Here is a 23,443-nt window from a genome sequence, read left to right on the forward strand (position 1 = left end):
AAAAAAGACAGTCTCTTCAATAAATGGTGCTGTGAAAATTGGACAGCTACATGCAAAAGAATGAAACTTGAGCACTCTCTTACACCATACACAAAAATAAAAATCCAAATGGATGAAAGACCTCAATGTGAGACAGGAATCCATCAAAATTCTAGAGAACATAGGCAACAACCTCTATGACATCAGCCAGAGCATACTTTTTCATGACACATCTCCAAAGGCAAGAGAAACAAAAGATAAAATGAACATATGGGATTTCATCAGGATAAAGAGCTTCAGTACAGCCAAGGAAACAGTCAAAAAAACTGATTTAGATGAATAAATCAGATGAATAAATCCCACAGAATGGGAGAATATATTTGCAAAGGACACTACAGATAAGGGACTGGTATCCAAGATCTACAAAGACCTTCTCAAACTCAATACATGAGAAACAAATAAACAAATCAAAAAATGGGCAGAAGATACGAACAGACCCTTTTCCAATGAAAGACATACAAATGGCTAACAGACACATGAAAAAATGTTCACGATCATTAGCCATCAGGGAAATTCAAATCAAAACCACACTGAGATACCACCTTATGCCAGTTAGAATGGCAAAAATAGAGAAGGCAAGAAACAATTGTTGGAGAGGATGTGGAGAAAGCGGATCTCTCCTACATTGTTGGTGGGAATGCAAGTTGGTACAGCCACTCTGGAAAACAGTGTGGAGGTCCCTTCAAAAGCTAAAAATTGAGCTACCCTATGACCCAGCCATCGCACTACTGGGTGTTTACCCCAAAGGTACAGACGTAGTGAAGAGAAGGGCCATATGCACCCCAATGTTCATAGCAGCATTGTCCACAATAGCTAAATCGTGGAAGGAGCCAAGATGCTCCTCAACAGATGACTGGATTAAGAAGCTGTGGTCCATATATACAATGGAATATTACTCAGCTATAAGAAAGAACGAGTTCTCAACATTTGCTGCAACATGGACAGCACTGGAGGAGATAATGCTAAGTGAAATAAGTCAAGCAGAGAAAGACAATTGTCATATGGTTTCTCTCATCTACAGAACATAAGAAGTAGGATGATCGGTAGGGGAAGAAAGGGGTAAAGAAAGGGGGTAATCAGAAGGGGGAATGAAACATGAGAGACTATGGATATGAGAAACAAACTGAGGACTTTAGAGGGGAGGGGGCTGGGGAATGGGATACACTGGTGATGGGTGGTAAGGAGGTCACGTATTGCATGGTGCACTGGGTGTTATATGCAACTAATGGAGCATCGAACTTTACATCGGAATCCGGGCATGTACTGTAAGATGACTAACATAATATAATAAAAAAACATTTAAAAAAAAAGAAAGAAAGAAAATTGTGTTGGGATAACTAGGCAGCTACATACAAAAGAATAAATCTGGACCACTTTCTTAGACCATACATAAACTTCAACTCAAAATCGATTAAAGAAATGTGAGACCTGAAAGCATAAAAATCCGAGAGAAGAGTACAGACAGTAATGTCTCTAATCTTGGTCATACCAACTTCTTTCTAGACCTAAGGTAAGGGAAATAAAAGCAAAAAGAAACTATTGGGACTACATGAAAATAAAAAGCTTCTGTACAGTGAAGAAAACAATCAACAAAACTAAAAGGCAACCTAAAGAATGGGAGATGATATTTACAAATGACATATATGATCAAGGATTAGCATCCAAATACACAAAGAACTGATAAAATTCAACAGCCAAAAACCAAATAATCCAATTGAAAAATGGACAGAAACCGTGAACAAACATTTCTCCAAAGAGGACATCAAAATGGTTAACAGACACACAAAAAGCTGTTCAACATCACTGATTATCAGGAAAATGCAAATCAAACCTTTAACAAGATATCACCTCACATATGTCACAATGGCTAAAATCAAAAGCACAAGAAACAAAGTGTCAGCAAGGGATGAGGAGAAAAAGGAACCCTTTGCACTGTCGGTGGGAATGCGAACTGGTGCAGCCACTCTGGAAAAGAGTATGGAGTTTCCTTAAAAATTTAAGAATAGAACTTTCCTACAATCCAGTACTCACAGAACTGGGTATTTACCCAAAAAGTACGGAAACACTAATTCAAAGGGATACATGCACCCTGATGTTTTTTGTGGCATTTTTATAGTAGTCAAATCAATAAGCAGATAGTCAAATCATGGAATAGTCAAATCATGACTATTTATGATAATCAAATAGTCAAATCATCAGCCCAAGTGTCCACTGACAGATAAATGGAAGAAAATGATGTAGGGTGTACACACACACACACACACACACACACACACACATACACAATGGAGTATTATTCACCCATAAAAAAGAATGAAATCTTCCCATTTGTGTTGACAAGGATAGACCTAGGGGTGCCTGGGTGGCTGAGTTGTTAAGCATCTGCCTTCAGCTCAGGACGTGATCCCATGGTCCTGGGATCGAGCCCCACATCAGGCTCCTTGCTCTTCTGGGAGCCTGCTTCTCCTTCTCCCACTCCCCCTGCTTGTGTTCCCTCTCTCACTGGGTGTCTCTCTGTCTGTCAAATAAGTAAATAAAATCTTTTAAAAAAAGATAGACCTAGAGTGCAATGCTAAGCAAAATAAATCATTCAGAAAAGGACACATAACATGATTTCATTCATAAGCGGAATTTAGAAACAAAATGAATGAGCAAAGAAAAAGAAAGAGAAGGAGAAAGACAAATCAAGAAATAGACAATTAACTATAGAGAACTGATGGTTGGTGGGGGAAATGGATGAATTATGTGACAGGGATTAAAGAACACAGTTCTCATGATCAGTGCTGAGTAATGTATAGAATTATTGAATCACCATATTGTACACCTGAAATATAAAACTGTATGTTAACTAACTGGAAGCAAAGTAAAAACTTTTAAAAAAGAATAAAAAAGTAATAAAGTAGACAACTCAGGAACAAAAAAAGAGGACTAATTGAGGAGGTCCAATAGAGTGGTAACAGAAGGAAAACAGAGAAGACATAAACAACTTTAAGACATTTTTCTAGAGTTGCGTTTCTAAATTCAAAGTGCCCTAGTGTAAGTACTGAGAACACTGGATAAAAATGACCAACACTGAGGTACATCATACTGAAATTTGACAGCACTGGAAGCAAAGAAATGATCATAGAACTTCTAAAGATTGGTGAGGAAAGTAGACCATGTACAAAGGATCATTTTTCAGACTTCTCTACATTTACCTGGGAAATCGAAAAGCAGTGGAACAATGGCTTCAAAATACTTAAAGAAGGTCATTTCCAACCAAGAATTCTATGCTCAACCAAACATCAACTTGAACATCATTCAAGTGTCAGGGGAATAAAGACCTTTTGAGACAGGCAAGGTCTCAAATAATTTATCTGCTGTGCACCATATCTAATGAAAGGAGCTTTTGTTCTACCAAAACAATATAGGAAACCAAAAACAAAGACAACTGATACAGGAAATGGGAAATCCAACAAAGAAGAAAAGGTGATTCCCCAGGGTCATCCCAGTGAGGGGAGCTGAGTACCTGGCATAGGAAACAACCACCCTGGATTGGAGCAGATCAGAAGGCACTGATGGAGACCTTTTCAGGAATATGACATTGATAGAACATTTAATGCATCTGAGGGACTTATGAGGAAATTCAGACAATTGTGAAAAGATAGTTGAATTAGTAAAAAGTACTTAGAAAACTAAACCAAAACAAAACAGTTTATAAAAAAGAGCTATGCAGGAAAGATTCAACTGTGAATAACATTTACATGATCTCAATGACTATTAAAATAATTCTTCTCAATGACAATTAAAATAATTCTGTCTAAAGTTATGATATAATGACATCAGGAGGATGGGAAGGTTGGAAGGATTATAGGTCTCTGGTAGGGATTACTGGTCAGGGAAAAAGAAAAAGAGCAAAATCCTCAGCTTCCATGGCAGAAAGTGAATAAAATAATGCCTTGGAAAAGCAAAATTTAGAAAAGCAAAAATAAAGAATAAGAACACATGCTATTTTGGACATGAAGGTAAATAATAAATTAATTGACTATAAGAGAGGAAATCGGTTGATTTTTTGAACAGGGAGAAACAGAAGGCAAGAAGGAATTGCTATTTTTCATAACATTGTTGAAAATATTTGATTGTTATGCACATATGTAACATTGAATTAAAAATATATATGTAAGTAGTTTTACCATGAAATAAAAAGAAAAGAAAATAGGCTGAGAGAGGTGAACCACTTTCAACCAGGATCATAGAAATAAGGGCTGAAGACAAGATTTATTTTTTGTAAAGATTTTATTCATTTATTTGACAGAGATAGAGACAGCCAGTGAGAGAGGGAACACAAGCAGGGGGAGTGGGAGAGGAAGAAGCAGGCTCCCAGCAGAGGAGCCTGATGTGGGGCTCGATCCCGCAACACCAGGATCACGCCCTGAGCCGAAGGCAGACGCTTAACCGCTGTGCCACCCAGGCGCCCCTGAAGACAAGATTTAATCACAGGCTTGTCTGACTCCTAAAAATGTACTTTGTCACTATAACATAGTTTCTATTAAAGAATACAATCTTTTAGTTTCTTAAAAGCTTGGTATGTTTCTCTTTACCACATTAAGATAATTTAATCTTAATAAAAGATACAGAGTTGGTTAGACTTTTCCTAATCCCAGAATGTCAGACAGCTATGGTTGAAGCAAGACAGCAAACTTCTGAGAACCTGAAGGATGGTGCCTGAGCAGAAAGGAAACTAATTTTCACTCTCGAGCCTGGCAATCCTAGGTAGCTTGATAGAATGGTTAGGGTGAGATCCATAAATGAGGAAGATGGCTGTCTAACATTATGTGGTTTCATTTGCATCCAATTAGAAAACTCTGAAGCCACAGTACCTGTCTTACACTGAGATCTAAGAATCAACTTAGGAATTACTACTTAACAACGAAACCTCTGAGATGATGCCAGGTGAGATGGCAGAAGAGTAGGAGGACCCGAGGCTCATCTTGTCCCACGAACAAAACAAGGACCTATAAAATCATTCTAAACACCCCAGAAATCAACCTGAATACTGACAGAACAAACTCCCCAAACAAAGGGAGAGACGACACCACACTGAAGAAGGTAGGAAGTGCAGAGACATGGTTTAGGGGAGAATGGATAACAGGTGCTCCAGAGGGTAAGAAGCAATGGTCACATAAGGAGAGGGGATAGAGAGAGAGACAGAGCATGAGAGAGAAAGAGAGGAATACACAGAGGAACAAAAAGGAGAGCACTTACCCAAAGTTACTGGTTGGACAAACAAGAGGGTATGATTTTCATGAGTTGGTGCAAAAAGCAGGGATTAAAGACTGGAGTTTTAAAGGTGAACAGGCTTAGCTAGGATGGAACACAGACGGCATTGCCCCAAGCAGGTGAGTTAGAAACACAAATCAGGGCGGAGTTAATATGGTGGAGGAGTAGGGGTCCCCTTTTTCAGCTGGTCCTCTGAGTCGAGCTGGATAGGTACCAGAACATCCTGAAAACCCACAGAATCAGCCTGAGATGCTGGAAGATATATCTGGATCTCTACAAATGAACATCTCCAGCACTGAGTATTGAGGTATGAAGCGCAGAGCTGTGAATCCATGAACAGATATTGGAAAAGAAATGGAAGGGGGAGGGAGCCTCTGCGCTTGGGCCCCAGGAAGCAGTTGCCACCTGCACTGGGGAGCGGCCGGACTCGTGGATGGGCACCTGTGAGAGAGCAGACTGAGACCCTGAGCCTGGGAATGCATGCACGTACAAACTGAAAACCGGAGCTTCAGAGCACACACTGGAACCAGACTGAGACCTGGAGCTCAGGAGCACACGCACGACCAAACTGAAAACCCGCGTTCCGGAGTACCCATGCACCTCATTAAAACAGGGAGCTTGGGAGCATGTGCGGGGGCGAGTGGCAGCTGGCAGTGTTAGAAACACAAAGGACAGAGATGTGCCGGCCCTGGAAGTGAGGGCTGGGACACCGGCTGCATGGTTTTTAGCAGCACCAACAGAAAGAGAGTTAAACAGGCCAGAAGAGCTCAATGGAGAGGGGACTGAAAACTCTCTGTTCTGAGACTGAGCCTAGGATATGGCTACTGCTGCTCTGACTCTCAGAAGAGTCAGAGAAAACCACCAGGGAAAGCCGCCAGAGGAAAAAAGCCCAGAAATACCAGAACAAATTGTGCCAAGCCCCATCCCCCCTTGCAGGGAACAGGGAGACTCTACCAAAATAAGGTTGCCTGAATATCAGCACAGCAGGCCCCTCCCCCAGAAGGCAGGCTGAAAAACCAAGAATCCCACATCCCTAAGGTCTCTATAAAACAAGAGCACACTGCCTGGGTCCTGGTCAATAATTTGGGCTCTGGGCAACCCCGCAACCTCTCCTCATCAGAATAACAAGAAGGAGAAATCCCCCCAGCAAAGAAAAGAAAATGAGTCTGTGGCCTCTGCCACAGAACTAATGGATGTAACCAAATTATCAGAAATGGAGCTCAGAGTAACAATGGTCAAGATGATGTGTAGACTTGAAAAAAATATTAATGAAAATATTAACAAGAATATACAATCTCTAAGGGCGGAAATGAGCGAATCTGGCAGAAATTAAATATGCTGTCAATCAAATGCAGTCAAAATTAGATGCTCTGATGGTCAGGGTAAATGAGGCAGAAGAATAAATTAGTGAATTGGAGAATGGGATGGTAGAAGAGAAAGCTAAACAAAAACTTGGCTCAAAAAAGCCAATCTCAAGAATGTAGGTTACGGGAGATTACTGACTCAAAGAAACGTTCCAATGTCAGAATCATCAGCATCTCCGACAGGGTGAAAAAAGAGAGAGGTCTAGAAGAAATATTTGAACAAATTGTAGCTGAAAATTTCCGCAATCTAGCAAAGGAAACAAGCATTCCTGTCCAAGAGGAAGAGAGGACCCCCCCCAAATTCAACCATGACAAACCTACACCATGTCATGTCATGGGGAAATTCGCAAATATTAGATCCAAGGATACAGTATTGAAAGCGGCCAAGGCAAAGAAATTTCTCATGTATAAAGGCAAAAATATTAGGATAACGTCAGACCAATCTATACAGACCTGGAATGAAAGAAAAGGTTGGGGGGGCATTTTTAAAGCTCTTTCAGAGAAAAACATGCATCCAAGGATCCTTTATCCAGCAAGGCTGTCATAGAATTCATGGAGAGATAAGGACCCTCCAGAACCGCCAGCCACTAACGAATCTCATAACCACGAAACCAGCCCTACAGGAGAAATCAAGGGAAGTTCTATATAAAAAAAAAAGGCCCCAAGAGTGATACAGAACAGAAAGTTACAATCTATAGAAACAAAGACTTTATAGGCAATATGACATCATTAAATCATATCTCTATATAATCATTCTCAATGTGACGGGTCTAAATGCTCCCATAAAATGCCACAGGGTTGCAGATTGGATAAAAAGACAATACCCATCCATTTGCTCTCTACAAGAGAATCATTTTGAACCTACAGATACATCCAGACTGAAAATGAAGGGTTGGAAAACAATTTTTCCATGCCAATGAACCTCAAAAGAAAGCTGGAGTAGCAATTCTCATATCAGACAGATTAGATTTTAAACTAAAGACTGTAGTTAGAGATACAGAAGAACACTATATTATTCTTAAAGGATCTATCCAACAGGTGGATATGACAATTATAAATATCTATGCCCCCAACAGGGGAGCAGCAAGAAACACAAGGCAACACTTAACCAGAATAAAAAGACATATACATAAAAATACGTTAATAGTAGGGGACCTCAACACTCCACTGTCAGCAATAGAAAGATCACCTAAGCAGAAAATCAACAAAGAAACAAAAGCTTTGAATGCCAAACTAGACCCAATGGACCTCATAGAGGTATATAGAGCACTACACCCCAAAACAAAAGCATACTCATTCAATTCGACTGCACAGGGAATGTTCTTCAGATTAGATCACATGCTGGAACACAAAACAGGTCTCAACCAATACCAAAAGACTGAAATTATTCCCGGCATATTCTCAGACCACAATGCTTTGAAATTGGGACTCAATCACAAGGGAAAATTTGGAAAAAACTCAAACACTTGGAAACTAAGAACCATTGAGCTCAAGAATGATTGGGCAAACCAGGAAATCAAAAATCAATTTTAAAAATTTATGGAAACTAACGAGAATGAAAACACAATGGTCCCAAACCTATGGGACACTGCAAAGCAGTCCAAAGGCAAAAATACGTAACCATCCAAGCCTCACTCAAAAGAATATAAAAATCTAAAACACAGTTTTTATATTCTCAACTCACGAAGCTGGAACAAGCACAGAAGCCTAACCATGCATGAGAAAGCAGTTGATCAAGATTAGATCAGAGATCAATAAATTAGAAACCAGGAGCACAGTAGAGAAGATCAACAGAACTAGAAGCTGGTTCTTTGACAGAATAAAAAAATAGATAAGCCAATGGCAAGACTTATCCAAAAGAATAGAGAAAGGATCCAGATTAACAAAATCATGAATGAAAAGGAAGAGGTCACAACGAACACCAATGAAATGGGAAGGATCATTAGAAACTTCTATCAACAGCTTTATGCCAATAAATGAAATGATCTGGAAGAAATGGATGCCTTCCTGGAAACCTGTAAACTACCAAGACTGAAACAGGAAGAAATTGATTTTTAAACAGATCAATTAATTATGAAGAGATTGAAGCAGTAATCAAAAACCTCCCCAAAACAAAACTCCAGGGCCTGATGCATTCCCCGGGGAATTCTACTAAGCACTCAAAGAAGATATAATACCTATTCTCCTGAAGCTGTTTCAACAAATAGAAACAGAAGGAAAATGACCAAATTCATTCTATGAGGCCAGTATTACCTTGATCCCCAAGCCAGGTAAAGACCCCATCCAAAAGGAGTATTACAGACCGATATCCCTGATGAATATGGATGCCAGAATTCTCAACAAGATCCTTGCTAATAGGTTCCAACAGTACATTAAAAGGATTATCCATCATGACCAAGTGAGATTCATCCCTGGGAGGCAAGGGTGGCTCAACATTCGCAAATCTATCAGTGTGATCCATCATATCAACAAGAAAAGTGTCAAAAAGCATATGATCCTCTCATTAGGTGCAAAAAAAGCATTTGACAAAATACAGCATCCTTTCCTGATTAAAACACTTCAGAGTGTAGGGATAGTGGGCACATTCCTCAATTTCATAAAAACCATCGATGAAAAGTCTACAGTGAATATCATTCTCAATGGGGAAAAGCTGGAAGCGTTTTCCTTAAGATCAGGAGCACAAAAAGGATGCCTACTCTCGCGATTATTATTCAACATAGTACTGGAAGTCCTTGCAAGAGCAATCATACAACAAAAAGGGATAAAAGTTATCCAAATCAGCAAAGAAGAAGTCAAACTGTCTCTCTTCACAGATGACATGATACTCTCTATGGAAAACCCAAAAGAATCCACCCACAAATTACTAGAAGTTATAGAGCAATTCAGTAATGTGGCGGGATGCAAAATCAATGCTCAGAAATGAGATACCTTTCTATATACGAAGAATGAGACTGAAGAAAGAGAAACTAGGGATTCCATTCCATTCCATTTACAATAGCACCAAAAACCATACGTTATCTTGGAATTAACTTAACCTGAGATGTGAAGGACCTATATTCTACAAACTACAAATCACTCTTGAAAGACATTGAAGAAGACACAAAAAGATGGAAAAATATTCCATGATCATTGATCAGAAGAATTAACATAGTGAAAATGTCCATGCTACCCAGAGCAATCTACACTATCAATGCTACCCTGACCAAAATATCAATGACATTTTTCAAAGAATTGGATCAAACAGCCCTTAAATTTGTGTGGAACCAGAAAAGGCCAGAAATCACCAAGGAAGTGTTGAAAGGAAAACAAAGCTGGGGCANTGTTGAAAAGGAAAAACAAAGCTGGGGGCATCACAATGCCGGATTTCGAGCTGTACTACAAAGCTGTGATCACAAAGACAGCATGGTACTGGCACAAAAACAGACACATCGACCAATGGAACAGAATAGAGAACCCAGAAATGGACCCTCAGCTCTTTGGGCAACTATTCTTTGATAAAGCAGGAAAAAACACCCGGTGGAAAAAAGACAGTCTCTTCAATAAATGGTGCTGGGAAAATTGGACAGCTACATGCAAAAGAATGAAACTTGACCACTCTCTCACACCATACACAAAGATAAACTCCAAATGGATGAAAGACCTCGATGTGAGACAGGAATCCATCAAAATCCTAGAAGAGAACATAGCCAGAAACCACTACGACATCGGCCACAGCAATTTTTTCATTACATATCTCCAAAGGAAAGAGAAACCAAAGAAAAATGAACTCGTGCGACTTCATCAAGATAAAAAGCTTCTGCACAGCAAAGGAAACAGTCAAAAAAACTAAGAGGCAGCCCATGGAATAGGAGAAGATATTTGCAAATGACACTAGGGTAAAAGCCTGTTATCCAAGATCTACAAAGAACTTCTCAAATTCAATACACGAGAAACAAATAAACAAATCATAAAATGGGCAGAAGATATGGACAGACACTTTTCTAATGAAGACATACAAATGGCTAACAGACACGTGAAAAAATGTTCAAAATCGCTAGCCATCAGAGAAATTCAAATGAAAACCACACTGAGATATTACCTTACGCCAGTTAGAATGGCAAAAATTGAAAAGGCTGGAAAGAACAATAGTTAGAGAGGATATGGAGAAAGGGGAACCCTCTTACATTGTTGGTGGGAATGCAAGTTGTTACCGCCACTCTGGAAAACAGTGTGGAAGTCCCTTAAAAAGTTAAAAATTGAGCTACCGTATGATCCAGCCATTGCACTACTGGGTATTTACCCCAAAGATGCAGACATAGTGAAGAGAAGGGCCATATGCACCCCAATGTTCATAGCAGCATTGTCCACAATAGCGGAATCATGGAAGGAGCCGAGATGCCCTTCAACGGATGACTGGATTAAGAAGATGTGGTCCATATATACAATATTAGCCAGCCATCAAAATGAACGATTTCTCAATATTTGTTGCAACATGGACGGCACTGGAGGAGATAATGTTAAGAGAAATAAGTCAAGCAGAGAAGGACAATTATCATATGGTTTCACTCATTTATGGAACATAAGAAGTAGGAAGATCGGTAGAAGAAAGGGATAAAGAAAGGGGGCTAAACACAAGGGGGAATGAACCATGAGAGACTATGGACCCGGGAAACAAACTGGGGGCTTCAGCAGGGAAGGGGGATGGGGAATGGGATTGGTTGGTGATGGGTATTGAGGAGGGCACGTTTTGCATGGTCCACTGGGTGTTATACGCACGTAATGAATCATGGAACTTTACATCAAAAACTAGGGATGTACTGTATGGTGACTAACATAATATAATAAAAAAAGGAATAAAAACCTCAGAAATGGACCTTCAAATCTATGGTAAACTAATCTTTGACAAAGCAGTAAAGAAATATATTCAATGGGAATAAGACAGTCTTATCAACAAGTGGTGCTGGGAAAATTGGACAGCCACATGCAGAAGAATGAAACCAAACCACTTTATTACATCATACATAAAAATAAACTCAAAATGGATGGAAGACCTCAATGTGAGACAGGAATCCATCAAAATCCTAGAGGAGAACACAGGCAATAACCTCTTTTACCTAGGCCGCAGCAGCTTCTTGCTAGACATGTCTCCAAGGACAAAGGAAATAAAACCAAAAATGAGCTACTGGGACTTCATCAAGATAAAAACCTTTTGCACTGCAAGGGAAACAGATTACAAAACTAAAAGGCAAACTATGGAATGGGAGAAGATATTTCCAGATGTCTTATCAGATAAAGGGCTAGTGTCCAAAATCTATAAAGAACTTATCAAACTCAACTCCCCAAAAATAAAACAAAACCAAAAAAATCCAGTCAAGGAATGGGCAGAAGACATGAACAGATATTTCTCCAAAGAAGATATACAAATGGCCAACAGACACATGAAAAAATGCCCAAAATCATTCATCATCGGGGAAATAAAAATCAAAACCACAATGAGATACAACCTCACACCAATCAGGATGGTTAAAATTGACAAGTCAGGAAAACAGATGTTGGCAAAGATGTGGAGAAAGGGGGACCCTCTTACACTGTTGTTGGGAATGCAAGCTGGTACAGCCACTTTGGAAAACAGTGTGGAGATCCCTTAAAAAGTTAAAAATTGAGCTACTCTATGACCCAGCAATTGCACTACTGGGTATTTACCAAAGGATACAAACAAAGTGATTCCAAGAGTCATGTGCACCCCAGTGTTTATAGCAGCAATGTCCACAATAGCCAAAGCATGGAAAGAACTGAGATGTCCATCAACAGATGAGTGGATAAAGAAGATGTGGTATATATTTACAATGGAATATTCCTCATCCACAAAAAGAAAGAAATCTTGCCATTTACAACAATGTGGATGGAGCTAGAAGGTATTATGCTAAGTGAAATAGCCAGTCAAAGAAAAACAAATACAATATGATTTCACTCAGATGTGGAATCTAAGAAACAAAACAGATGAACATAGGGGAAGGGAAGGAAAAATAAAATGAGATGAAAACAGGGAGTCAAACCATAAGAGACTCTTAACTCTAGGAAACAAACTGAGGGTTACTGGATGGGAAGTGGGTGGGGGCATGGTGTAACTGGGTGATGGGCATTAAGGAGGGCACCTGAAGTAATGAGAAGTGGGTTGTATGCAATTGAGGAATCATTACATTCTACCTCTGAAACAAATTTTAAAAAATCCAATAACTGAGATTAGAAACAGACTTCATTCAATGAACACAAGCCTGGAAGATGAGGAATAAATAAATGATATAAGGACAAAATAATGGAAAATGATGAAGCTAAACAAAAGAAAAATAAGAATTATGCAGTATGAAAATAGACTTTGGAAATTCAGAGCCTCCCATGAAATATAATAACATTCATATTATAGGAATCCCAGAAGAAAGAGAGAGAAAAAAATGGGGCAGAAAATTTTGAGTAAATAGTATCTGAAAACTTCCCTAACGTGGGAAAGGAAACAGACATCCAGATCCAGTAGGCACAGAGAACTCACCAAAAAAAGCTCAAAAGCAGGCCAACCCCAAGACATATTGTAATTAATTTTGCAAAATATAATGACAATGAAAAATTCCTAAATCCAGCAAGCTAAGAAGCCCCTAACTTAGAAGACCCATAAGGTTAGCTGCAGTTTGTAAACAGAAACTTGACAAGCAAGAGGGAAATGATATGATTTATTCAACAAGCTGAATGGGAAAATATGCAGTCAAGAATACTCTATCTAGCAAAGCTATCATTCAGAAGAGAAGGAGAAATCAAGAGTTTCCCAGAAAATCAATCAAACAATCAACCAATAAATAAAGGAGTTCAAGACCACTAAACCACCCCTGCAAGAAATATTAAAGGGGATTATTTTAGAGGGAAGGAAATACAAAAGCGACAAAGACTACAATGGAACAGAGAAAATCCCCAGAAACAGCAAAACAAGTAATTAAATGGCCCTAAATACATATCTATCAATAATTACTCTGAATGTAAATAGACTAAACACTCTAATCAAAAGACACAGTGTGTCAGAATGGATTAAAAAATAAGACCCAACTATATGCTGGTTCCAAGAGACTCATTTTAGACATAAAGACACCTGCAGATTGAATGTAAGGGCATAGAGAAATATTTATCATGCAAATGGAAGTCAAAAGAAAGCTGGAGTAGCAATACTTATATCAGACATGCTAGAGTTGAAACCAAAGACTGTACCAAGAGATGAGGAAGGACACTATATCATAATAAAGGGGACTCTCCAAGAAGATGATCTAACAATTGTCAATATTTAAGATCCCAACATGGGAGAAACCCAAATATAAAAAACAACAAATAACAAACATAAGGATCCCATTGATAATAATGCAATAATAATAGGGTACTTTAAGACGCCATTTACAGCAATGGACAGATCATCTAAGCAGAAAATCAACAAGGAAACAATGGCTTTGAATGACACACTGGACCAGATGGACTTAAACAGATATATTCGGAACATTCGATCCTAAGAAGCAGAATACACAGTATTTTCAAGTATACAAGTTCGTACCGCCACTCTGGAAAACAGTGTGGAGGTCCCTTAAAAAGTTCAAAATTGAGCACAGTATTTTCAAGTATACAAGTTGGTACCGCCACTCTGGAAAACAGTGTGGAGGTCCCTTAAAAAGTTCAAAATTGAGCTACCCTATGATGCAGCCATTGCACTACTGGGTATTTACCCCAAAGATACAGACGTAGTGAAGAGAAGGGCCATATGCACCCCAATGTTCATAGCAGCATTGTCCACAATAGCTAAATCGTGGAAAGAGCCGAGATGCCCTTCAACAGATGACTGGATTAAGAAGCTGTGGTCCATATATACAATGGAATATTACTCAGCTATCAGAAAGAATGTGTTCTCAACATTTGCTGCCACATGGATGGCACTGGAGGAGATAATGCTAAGTGAAATAAGTCAAGCAGAGAAAGACATTTATCATATGATTTCTCTCATCTATGGAACATAAGAACTAGGAATATCGGTAGGGGAAGAAAGGGATAAAGAAAGGGGGTAATCAGAAGGGGGAATGAAGCATGAGAGACTATGGACTATGAAAAACAAACAAACGCAACTAATGAATCATCGAGCTTTGCATCAGAAACCAGCGATGTACTCTATGGTGACTAACATAATATAATAAAAATATTTAATAAAAAGATAGGCAGTCATTCTCTGGAACAACTGAAATCGAGGCCCGTGTTACTTCAATTGTGAGATTCAGGTCATACGTATTAAAATATAATGAACAAAGAGAACAGACAGGAGTTTTGAATATGAACTTCAGTCGAAATTCACAAAGGAAGTTTTGATTTTGAGCATTGATTTGCAATTGAGCTGCTTCTTTCAGGGGCCACTCTATGTAGTAGACGGTGCATTGTGAGGCTTCAGGGATTTATTCATTAATTAAGGACGGTTGATAAGTTCCCCAAGCAATACTGGAGAGGAAATCTAGCTATATGTAATCATTTATTTTAATATATGACAAACCAGGTATTTTTAAACAGTGGAGAAGTGAATGAGAAAGTAAAAGTTAAAATGTATTGAATGACCAGAACAGAATTTCAAGAGGTTTATAAAACAAAGAAGAGCATATCTGGGTCTTTTAAATTAAAACAACAAATTGGGAAATTTTAGCCTCTATGTTGACAGAAGCAGTACTATATCATATAAAGAGTTCAGCGAAAGTGATAAGCTAAATATCAAGTTCTCAAAAAAATGACCAAAAAATGTAATTTGATTTCTTTAACAAGAAAAAATTAATAATGAGGGGTGCCTGGGTGGCTCAGTTATTAAGTGTCTGCCTTCAGCTCAGGGCGTGATCCCGGCATTCTGGGATTGAGCCCTGTGTCGGGCTCCTCTGCTTGGAGCCTGCTTCTTCCTCTCCCACACCCCCTGCTTGTGTTCCCTCTCTCGCTGGCTGTCTCTCTCTCTGTCAAATAAATAAATAAAATCTTAATTAAAAAAAGCACAATGAGATACCACCTCACACCTGTCATAAGAAACAACAGATGTTGGTTAGGTGGTGGTGAAAGGGGAACCCTCGTGCACTGTTGGTAGGAATGCAAACTGGTGCTGCCACCCTGGAGAACAGTTTGGAGGTTCCTCAAAATGTTAAAAATAGAGCCACCCTATAATCCAGCAAATGCACTACTAGCTATTTATCCAGAGGATGCAAAAATACAGATGCAAAAGGATACATACACTGTGATGTTTATAGCAGCAATGTCCACAACAAGCAAACTGGAGAGAGCCCAAATGTCCATCGACTAATCAATGGATAAAAAAGTTACATTATATACATACAATGGAATATTATTCAGCCATAAAAGAGAATGAGATCTTGCCATTTGCAACAATGTGGATGGAGCTAGAGTGTATTATGCTAGGTGAAATAAGTCAAAGATAAATACCATATGATCTCACATATGTGGAATTTAAGAAACAAAACAGATGAACATACGGGAGGGGGAAAATAAGAGAGGGAAACAAATCATAAGAGACTATGATAAAGAACAAACTAAGGGTGATGGAGGGAGGTGGGTGGGGGATGGGCTAGATGGGGGATGGGTATTAAGGATGGCACTTGTTATGATGAGCACTGGGTGTTATATGTAAGTGATGAACCACGGAATTATCTTCCTAAAACCAATATTGCAATGTATGTTAACTAACTACAATTTAAATAAAATCTGAAAAAAAATTTGAGGGTATATCAAAGAACTTCCAGGGCATTCAATTCAGAAGTCACAAACTCTGGAGGTTGCAAATCTACATTGTTCAAAGTACTTTCTCAGTCTTTCTTGACAGTGAGAGTCTAAAATAAAATGAATCATGGAACTTTACATCAAGAACCAGGGACGTATTGTATGGTGACCTTTAGAAAGGCATTACAATTACTGTCTTTATGATAATAAAATGCTGGAAATAACAATCCAACAATTCATAGATACTACTTAAACACCTGCACAGAAAAGTTATCATTAAAGGTCTGACTACCATCCTTCTAAAGGCTTGCTTGCAAGGATGGACCTTGGCTGGTGCCTGGGAATTTGGATTCTGGAAGTATTCCCACCATTCCCTAACTGATAAGACTGACTCACTGAACCTAAACTGTTCATACAAATAATGTGTTTTATGCTATGCTGAACACTTTCTTTTTTTAATTTTATTGTTATGTTAGTCACCATAAAGTACATCATTAGTGTTTTTTTATTATTATTATATTATGTTAGCCACCATAGAGTACATCCCCGGTTTTCGATGTAAAGTTCGATGATTCATTAGTTGCATATAACACCCAGTGCACCATGCAATACGTGCCCTCCTTACTACCCATCACCAGTCTATCCCATTCCCCCACCCCCCTCCCCTCTGAAGTCTTCAGTTTGTTTCTCAGAGTCCATAGTCTCTCATGCTTCATTCCCCCTTCTGATTACCCCCTTTCTTTATCCCTTTCTTCCCCTACCGATCTCCCTAGTTGTTATGTTCCATAGATGAGAGAAATCATATGATAATTTTCTTTCTCTGCTTGACTTATTTCACTTAGCATTATCTCCTCCAGTGCCGTCCATGTTGCAGCAAATGTTGAGAATTCATTCTTTCTGATAGCTGAGTAATATTCCATTGTATATATGGACCACAGCTTCTTAATCCAGTCATATGTTGAAGGGCATCTCGGCTCTTTCCATGATTTAGCTATTGTGGACAATGCTGCTATGAACATTGGGGTGCATATGGCCCTTCTCTTCACTACGTCTGTATCTTTAGTACATCATTAGTTTTTGATGTAGTGTTCCATGATTCACTGTTTGAACACTTGCTTTCTTTCTGGGCATTGGGAACTTTGGTTACACTAGGGAGCAATACCTATGTGACCAGTCCCCAATATCCTGGACACTAATTCTCCAATGAGCTTCCTTAGTAAATAACATTTTTCACATATTGTCACAATTTGTTGTTAGAGAAATTAAGCATGTCCTATGTGATTACTGAGAGAGGATTCTGAAGCTCATGCCTGATTTTCTCTAAACTTTGCACATTTTCCCTTTGATGATTTTGTTTTCTATTCTTTTGCTATAATAAATCACAGCATAAGTATGACGATATGTTGAGTCCGGTAAGTCCTAGTGAATCACTAAACCTGAAGGATGGTCCTGGGGACCCTCAACACATTCGCAGACCTCTATTTCAGCCTAGAGCTCTTTCTTGACATCCAGACTCAAATAGTGATATCTTTTAATCACCTTGAACTCAAATCTAAAACTGAAGACACTGTGTGTCCCTCTTCTTAAGTTCCTTATCCTGGCTAACATATCCATTATCTTGGTCACCTAAACAAGAAACCTGGGATGCATCTGGGATGCAGGTTTCCTCCCTCTTTATCCCAACCACATTAATCTGTCACCAGGTTCTTTAAATTCTACCACATATCTCTTAAAACCATCTCCTCCCCTCCATCTATAGTTATTGCCTTAGTTTGGCAATTCTCATATCATTATCCTGCATTCTTAGCTCCAGCAAACAAATTCTCCACACCAATACCAAAGTTATCTTTCTAAAACATAAATACACTCACATTCCTTACTAGTTTAAAATACTTCAGTGGCTCCTAACGGTCTTCAGGATAATGTTCAAATTTGTTAATTTGGCCATGAAGCTCTTCATGATATGGCTTCATTTCCTGACCTTTCCTCTCTCCCTGTATAAATTAAGATATATTTTTTTCTCCAGACTATACCCCAAAGCATCAGGCTGTTTTTAGCTTCCTAGTTTGAATTCCATATCCTTCATCTATCCTCCCATAGCACCCTATGCTTTAGACTATGAGAACTCTGACTCAGCATCTTAGGTGCAGTAGGTACTTAATAAATGCTTGTTGAATGGCTAATGTTAAATGAAAACAAGAGATTAAGAGTGATTTTTCTTTTTCCAAAAGCCTGCTTGCTGATATTTTTCTGTCTTGATGCATTGATTAAATGGATCAAAAGGAAAGCAACAATGACAAAATTACCTCATAGTTTCTGTTGGCATCTGTTATGGTCCAGTACCTGTTGGGTATTCCCATTCACTCAAAACTGATGTTGGGTCAATAATTTCCACCCATTTTCCCTCATCTCTTTTGAGGATCTGGGATTATAAGAAAAAGCATAGAGATCTTCAGGAAATGCTGGAGGAGAAAAGCATGAAAAAAGTAATAACGAGTGAAACTTAAAGAACAACAATAACACTAAAAAAACCCCCCAAAAAAACAAAAAAAAGGCTAGATTTCCTTCTTCTATAGGGAATGTTTGTCAAACAGCCCCAGAAAAGGAAAGTGACTTGTGTACAAGGCTGCCTTTATGTAGAGAATAAGAACCGGAATCATCGGGCTCCTCCTCTGGGAGCCTGCTTCTTCCTCTCCCTCTCCCCTGCTTGTGTCCACTCTCTCGCTGGTTGTCTCTCTGCCACATAAATAAATAAAATCTTTAAAGAAGAAGCCCACATCCCTAAGATCCTCATAAAACAAGGGTGCATAGCCTGGGTCCTGGTCAATAATTTGGGCTCTGGACAACCCTGCAAACTCTCCTCATCAGAATGATGAGAAGGAGAAGTTGCCCCCAGCAAAGAAAAGACAATGAGTCTGTGGCCTCTACCACAGAACTAATGGATATGGATGTAACCAAATTATCAGAAATGGAATTCAGAGTAACAATGGTCAAGATGATGTGTAGACTTGAAAAAAGTATTAACGGAAAATGTCAATGAGAATATGGAATCTCAAAGGGCAGAAATGAGAGTGAATCTGGCAGAAATTAAAAATTCTATGAGCCAAATGCAGTCAAAACTAGAGGCTCTGATGGCCAGGGTAAATGAGGCAGAGGATCATAATAGCGAATTGGAGGATGGGTTAGTAGAAGAAAAAATGAAAATAGAATCTGGACTTAAGAAAATCCATGCCCACGAATGTAGGTTACGGAGATTACTGACTCAATGAAATGATCCAATGTCAAAATCATCGGCATCCTTGAGGGGGTGGAGAAAAACAGAGGTCTAGAAGAGATATTTGAACAAATTGTAGCTGAAAACTTCCCTAATCTAGCGAGGGAAACAAACATTTGTGTCCAAGAGGCAGAGAGGACCCCTCCCAAGCTCAACCACAACAAACCTATGCCACATCATGTCATAGCACAATTCACAAATATTAGATCCAAGGATACAGTATTGAAAGTGGCCAGGGCAAAGAAATTTCTCACGTACCAAGGCAAAGGTATCAGAATTACGTCATGCCTGTCTACACAGGCATGGAATGAGAGAAGGTGTTGGGGGGGGCATTTTTAAAGCTCTTTCAGAGAAAAACATGCAGCCAAGGATCCTTTATCCAGCAAGGATGTCATTCAGAATTGATGGAGAAATAAAGACATTCCAGAATCGCCAATCATTAACCAATTTCATAACCATGAAACCAGCCCTACAGGAAATGTTAAGGGGGTTCTATAAAGGCAAAAAGGCCCCAAGAGTGATACAGAACAGAAAGTCACAACCGATACAAACAAAGACTACTGGCAACATGGCATCATTAAAATTATATCTCTCAATAAACACTATCAATGTAAATGGCTTGAATGCTCCCATAAAACACCACAGGGTTGCAGATTGGATAAAAAGAAATGACCCATATATTTGCTGTCTACAAGAGATGCATTTTGAACCAAAAGATACATTCAGGCTGACAGTAAAGGATGGAGTGCCATCTTTCACGCAAATGGACCTCAAAAGAAAGCTGGGTAGCAATTCTCATATCATATAGATTGGATTTTAAACTAAAGACTATAGTTAGAGACACAGAAGGACACTATATTATACTTAAAGGGTGTATCCAACAAGTGGATATGACAATTATAAATATATATGCCCCAACAGGAGAGCAGCAAGATACACAAGCCAAATCTTAACCAGAATAAAGAGACATATAGATAAAAATACATTAATAGTAGGGGACCTCAACACCCCACTATTGGAAAAAGAACATCCTGGCAAAAACTAAGCAAAGAATCAAATGCTTTAAATGCCATACTCAATGTGTTGGACCTCATAGATATATATAGGACACTACACCCCAGAACCAAAGAATACTCATTCTATTCTAATGCCCATGGAACATTCTCAAAAAGAGACCATGTTCTAGGACACAAAAGAGGTCTCAACCGATACCAAAAGATTGAAATTATCCCCTGCATATTCTCAGACCACAATGCTCTGAAATTGGAACTCAACGACAAAGAAAAATTTGGAAGAAACTCAAACACTTGAAGACTAAGAACCATCCTGCTCAGGAATGACTTGATAAACCAGGAAATCAAAAATTAATTTAAACAATTTATGCAGACCAACGAGAATGAAAACACAAGGATCCCAAACCCATAGGATACTGTAAAAGCAGTCCTAAGGGGGAAATACATAGCCATCCAAGCCCCACACAAAAGAATAGAAAAATCTAACATGCCGTTTTTATATTCTTNTGCAGTTTCTATATTCTCACCTCAAGAAACTGGAACAGCAACAGAGGGACAGGCCTAATCCACTCACGAGGAAGCAGTTGACCAAGATTAGAACAGAAAACAATGAATTAGAAACCAGGAGTACAGTAGAGCAGATCAATGGAACTAGAAGCTGGTTCTTTGAGAGAATCAATAAAATTGACAAACCACTGGCAAGACTTATCCAAAAGAATAGAAAAAGGACCCAAATAAATAAAATTATGAATGAAAAAGGAGAAGTCACAACCAACACCAGTGAAATTGGAAGGATTATTAGAAACTTTTGTCAACAGCTATATGCCAATAAATTAAGCAATCTGGAAGAGATGGAGACCTTGCTGGAAACCTATAAACTACCAAGACTGAAACAGGAAGAAATTGATTTCTTTTTTTTAATTTTTTTTATTTTTTAAAGATTTTATTTCTTTATTCGACAGAGACAGAGACAGCAAGCGAGAGAGGGAACACAAGCAGGGGGAGTGGGAGAGGAAGAAGCAGGCTCACAGTGGAGGAGCCCGATGTGGGGCTCGATCCTGTAACACGGGGATCACGTCCTGAGCCGAAGGCAGACGCTTTAACTGCTATGCCACCCAGGCGCCAAAAGAAATTGATTTCTTAAACAGGCCAATTAATTATGAAGAGATTGAGTCAGTGATAAACAACCTTCCAAATAACAACACTCCAGGCCCAGACGGTTATCCTGGGGAATTCTACCAAACATTCAAAGAAGAAATAATACCTATTCTCCTAAAGCTATTTCAAAAAAATAGAAAGAGAAGGAAAGCTAGCAAACTCATTCTATGAGGCCAATATTACCTTGATCCCCAAACCAGGCAAAGACCCCCACAAAAAGGAGAATTACGGGCCGATTTCTCTAATGAATATGGACGCCAAAATCCTCAACAAGATCCTTGCTAATAGAATCCAAGAGTACATTAAAATGATTGTCCATCATGACCAAGTGGGATACATCCCTGGGATGCAAGCGTGGCTCAACATCCACAAATCAAGCAGTGTGATATATCATATCAACAAGAAAAGAATCAGGAGCCATATGATCCTCTCAATTGATGAAGAAAAAGCATTTGACAAAATACAGCATCTTTTCCTGATTAAAACACTTCAGAGTGTAGGAATAGAGGGTACATTTCTCAAATTCATAAAAGCCATCTATGAAAAGCTTACAGCAAATATTATTCTCAATGGGGAAAAGANTTCTCAATGGGGAAAAGCTGGAAGCCTTTCCCTTAAGATCAGGAACACGACAAGAATGCCCACTCTTGCCACTATTATTCAACATAGTACTAGAAGTCTTAGCAACAGCAAGCAGACAACAGAAAGGGATAAAAGTTATCCAAATTGGCAAAGAAGAAGTCAAAATGTCTGTCTACGCAGATGACATGGTACTCTCTATGGAAAACCCAAAAGAAACCACTCTCAAACTATTAGAAGCTATACAGCAATTCAGTAAAGTGGTGGGATGNTAGAACAATTCAGTAAGGTGGCAGGATACAAAATCAATGCCCAGAAATCAGTTGCATTTCTATACACGAATAATGGGACTGAAGAAAGAGAAATTAGGGAATCCATCCCATTGACAATAGCACCAAAAACCATACGTTACCTTGGAAGTAACTTAACCAGAGACATAAATGATCTATATTCTAGAAACTATAAATCACTCTTGAAAGACATTGAAGAACACACAAAAAGATGGAAAAATACTCCATGCTCATGGATTGGAAGAATTAACATAGTTAAAATGTCCATGCTACCCAGAGCAATCTACACTTTCAATGCCATCCCGATCAAAATACGGAGGACATTTTTCAAAGAACTGGAACAAATAGTCCTTAAATTTGTATGGAACCAGAAAAGGCCCTGAATCACCAAGGAACTGTTGAAAAGGAAAAACAAAGCTGGGGGCATCACAATGCCGGATTTTGAGCTGTACTACAAAGCTGTGATCACAAAGACCACATGGTACTGGCACAAAATCAGACACATAGACCACTGGAACAGAATAGAGAACCCAGAAATGGACCCTCAGCTCTTTGGGCAACTAATCTTTGTTAAAGCAGGAAAAACCATCTGGTGGAAAAAAGACAGTCTCTTCAATAAATGGTGCTGGGAAAATTGGACAGCTACATGCAAAAGAATGAAACTTGACCACTCTCTCACACCATAGACAAAAATAAACTCCAAATGAT

The 23,443-nt window shown here is 38.9% G+C and overlaps 1 protein-coding gene across 1 annotated transcript in view; it reads right to left on the minus strand.

Annotated features, from left to right (window-relative positions):
• Positions 1–23,443, minus strand: part of MTMR8 (myotubularin related protein 8) — a 178,522-nt gene that overhangs the window by 124,953 nt on the left and 30,126 nt on the right. The window contains 2 exon segments of the mRNA XM_034653522.1: positions 18,728–18,803; positions 18,805–18,883. Coding sequence (XP_034509413.1) covers positions 18,728–18,803; positions 18,805–18,883 — 155 coding nt within the window.

The sequence above is a fragment of the Ailuropoda melanoleuca genome, unplaced genomic scaffold (genome assembly GCF_002007445.2).
Source record: "Ailuropoda melanoleuca isolate Jingjing unplaced genomic scaffold, ASM200744v2 unplaced-scaffold9607, whole genome shotgun sequence".
Lineage (NCBI taxonomy): Eukaryota > Metazoa > Chordata > Mammalia > Carnivora > Ursidae > Ailuropoda > Ailuropoda melanoleuca.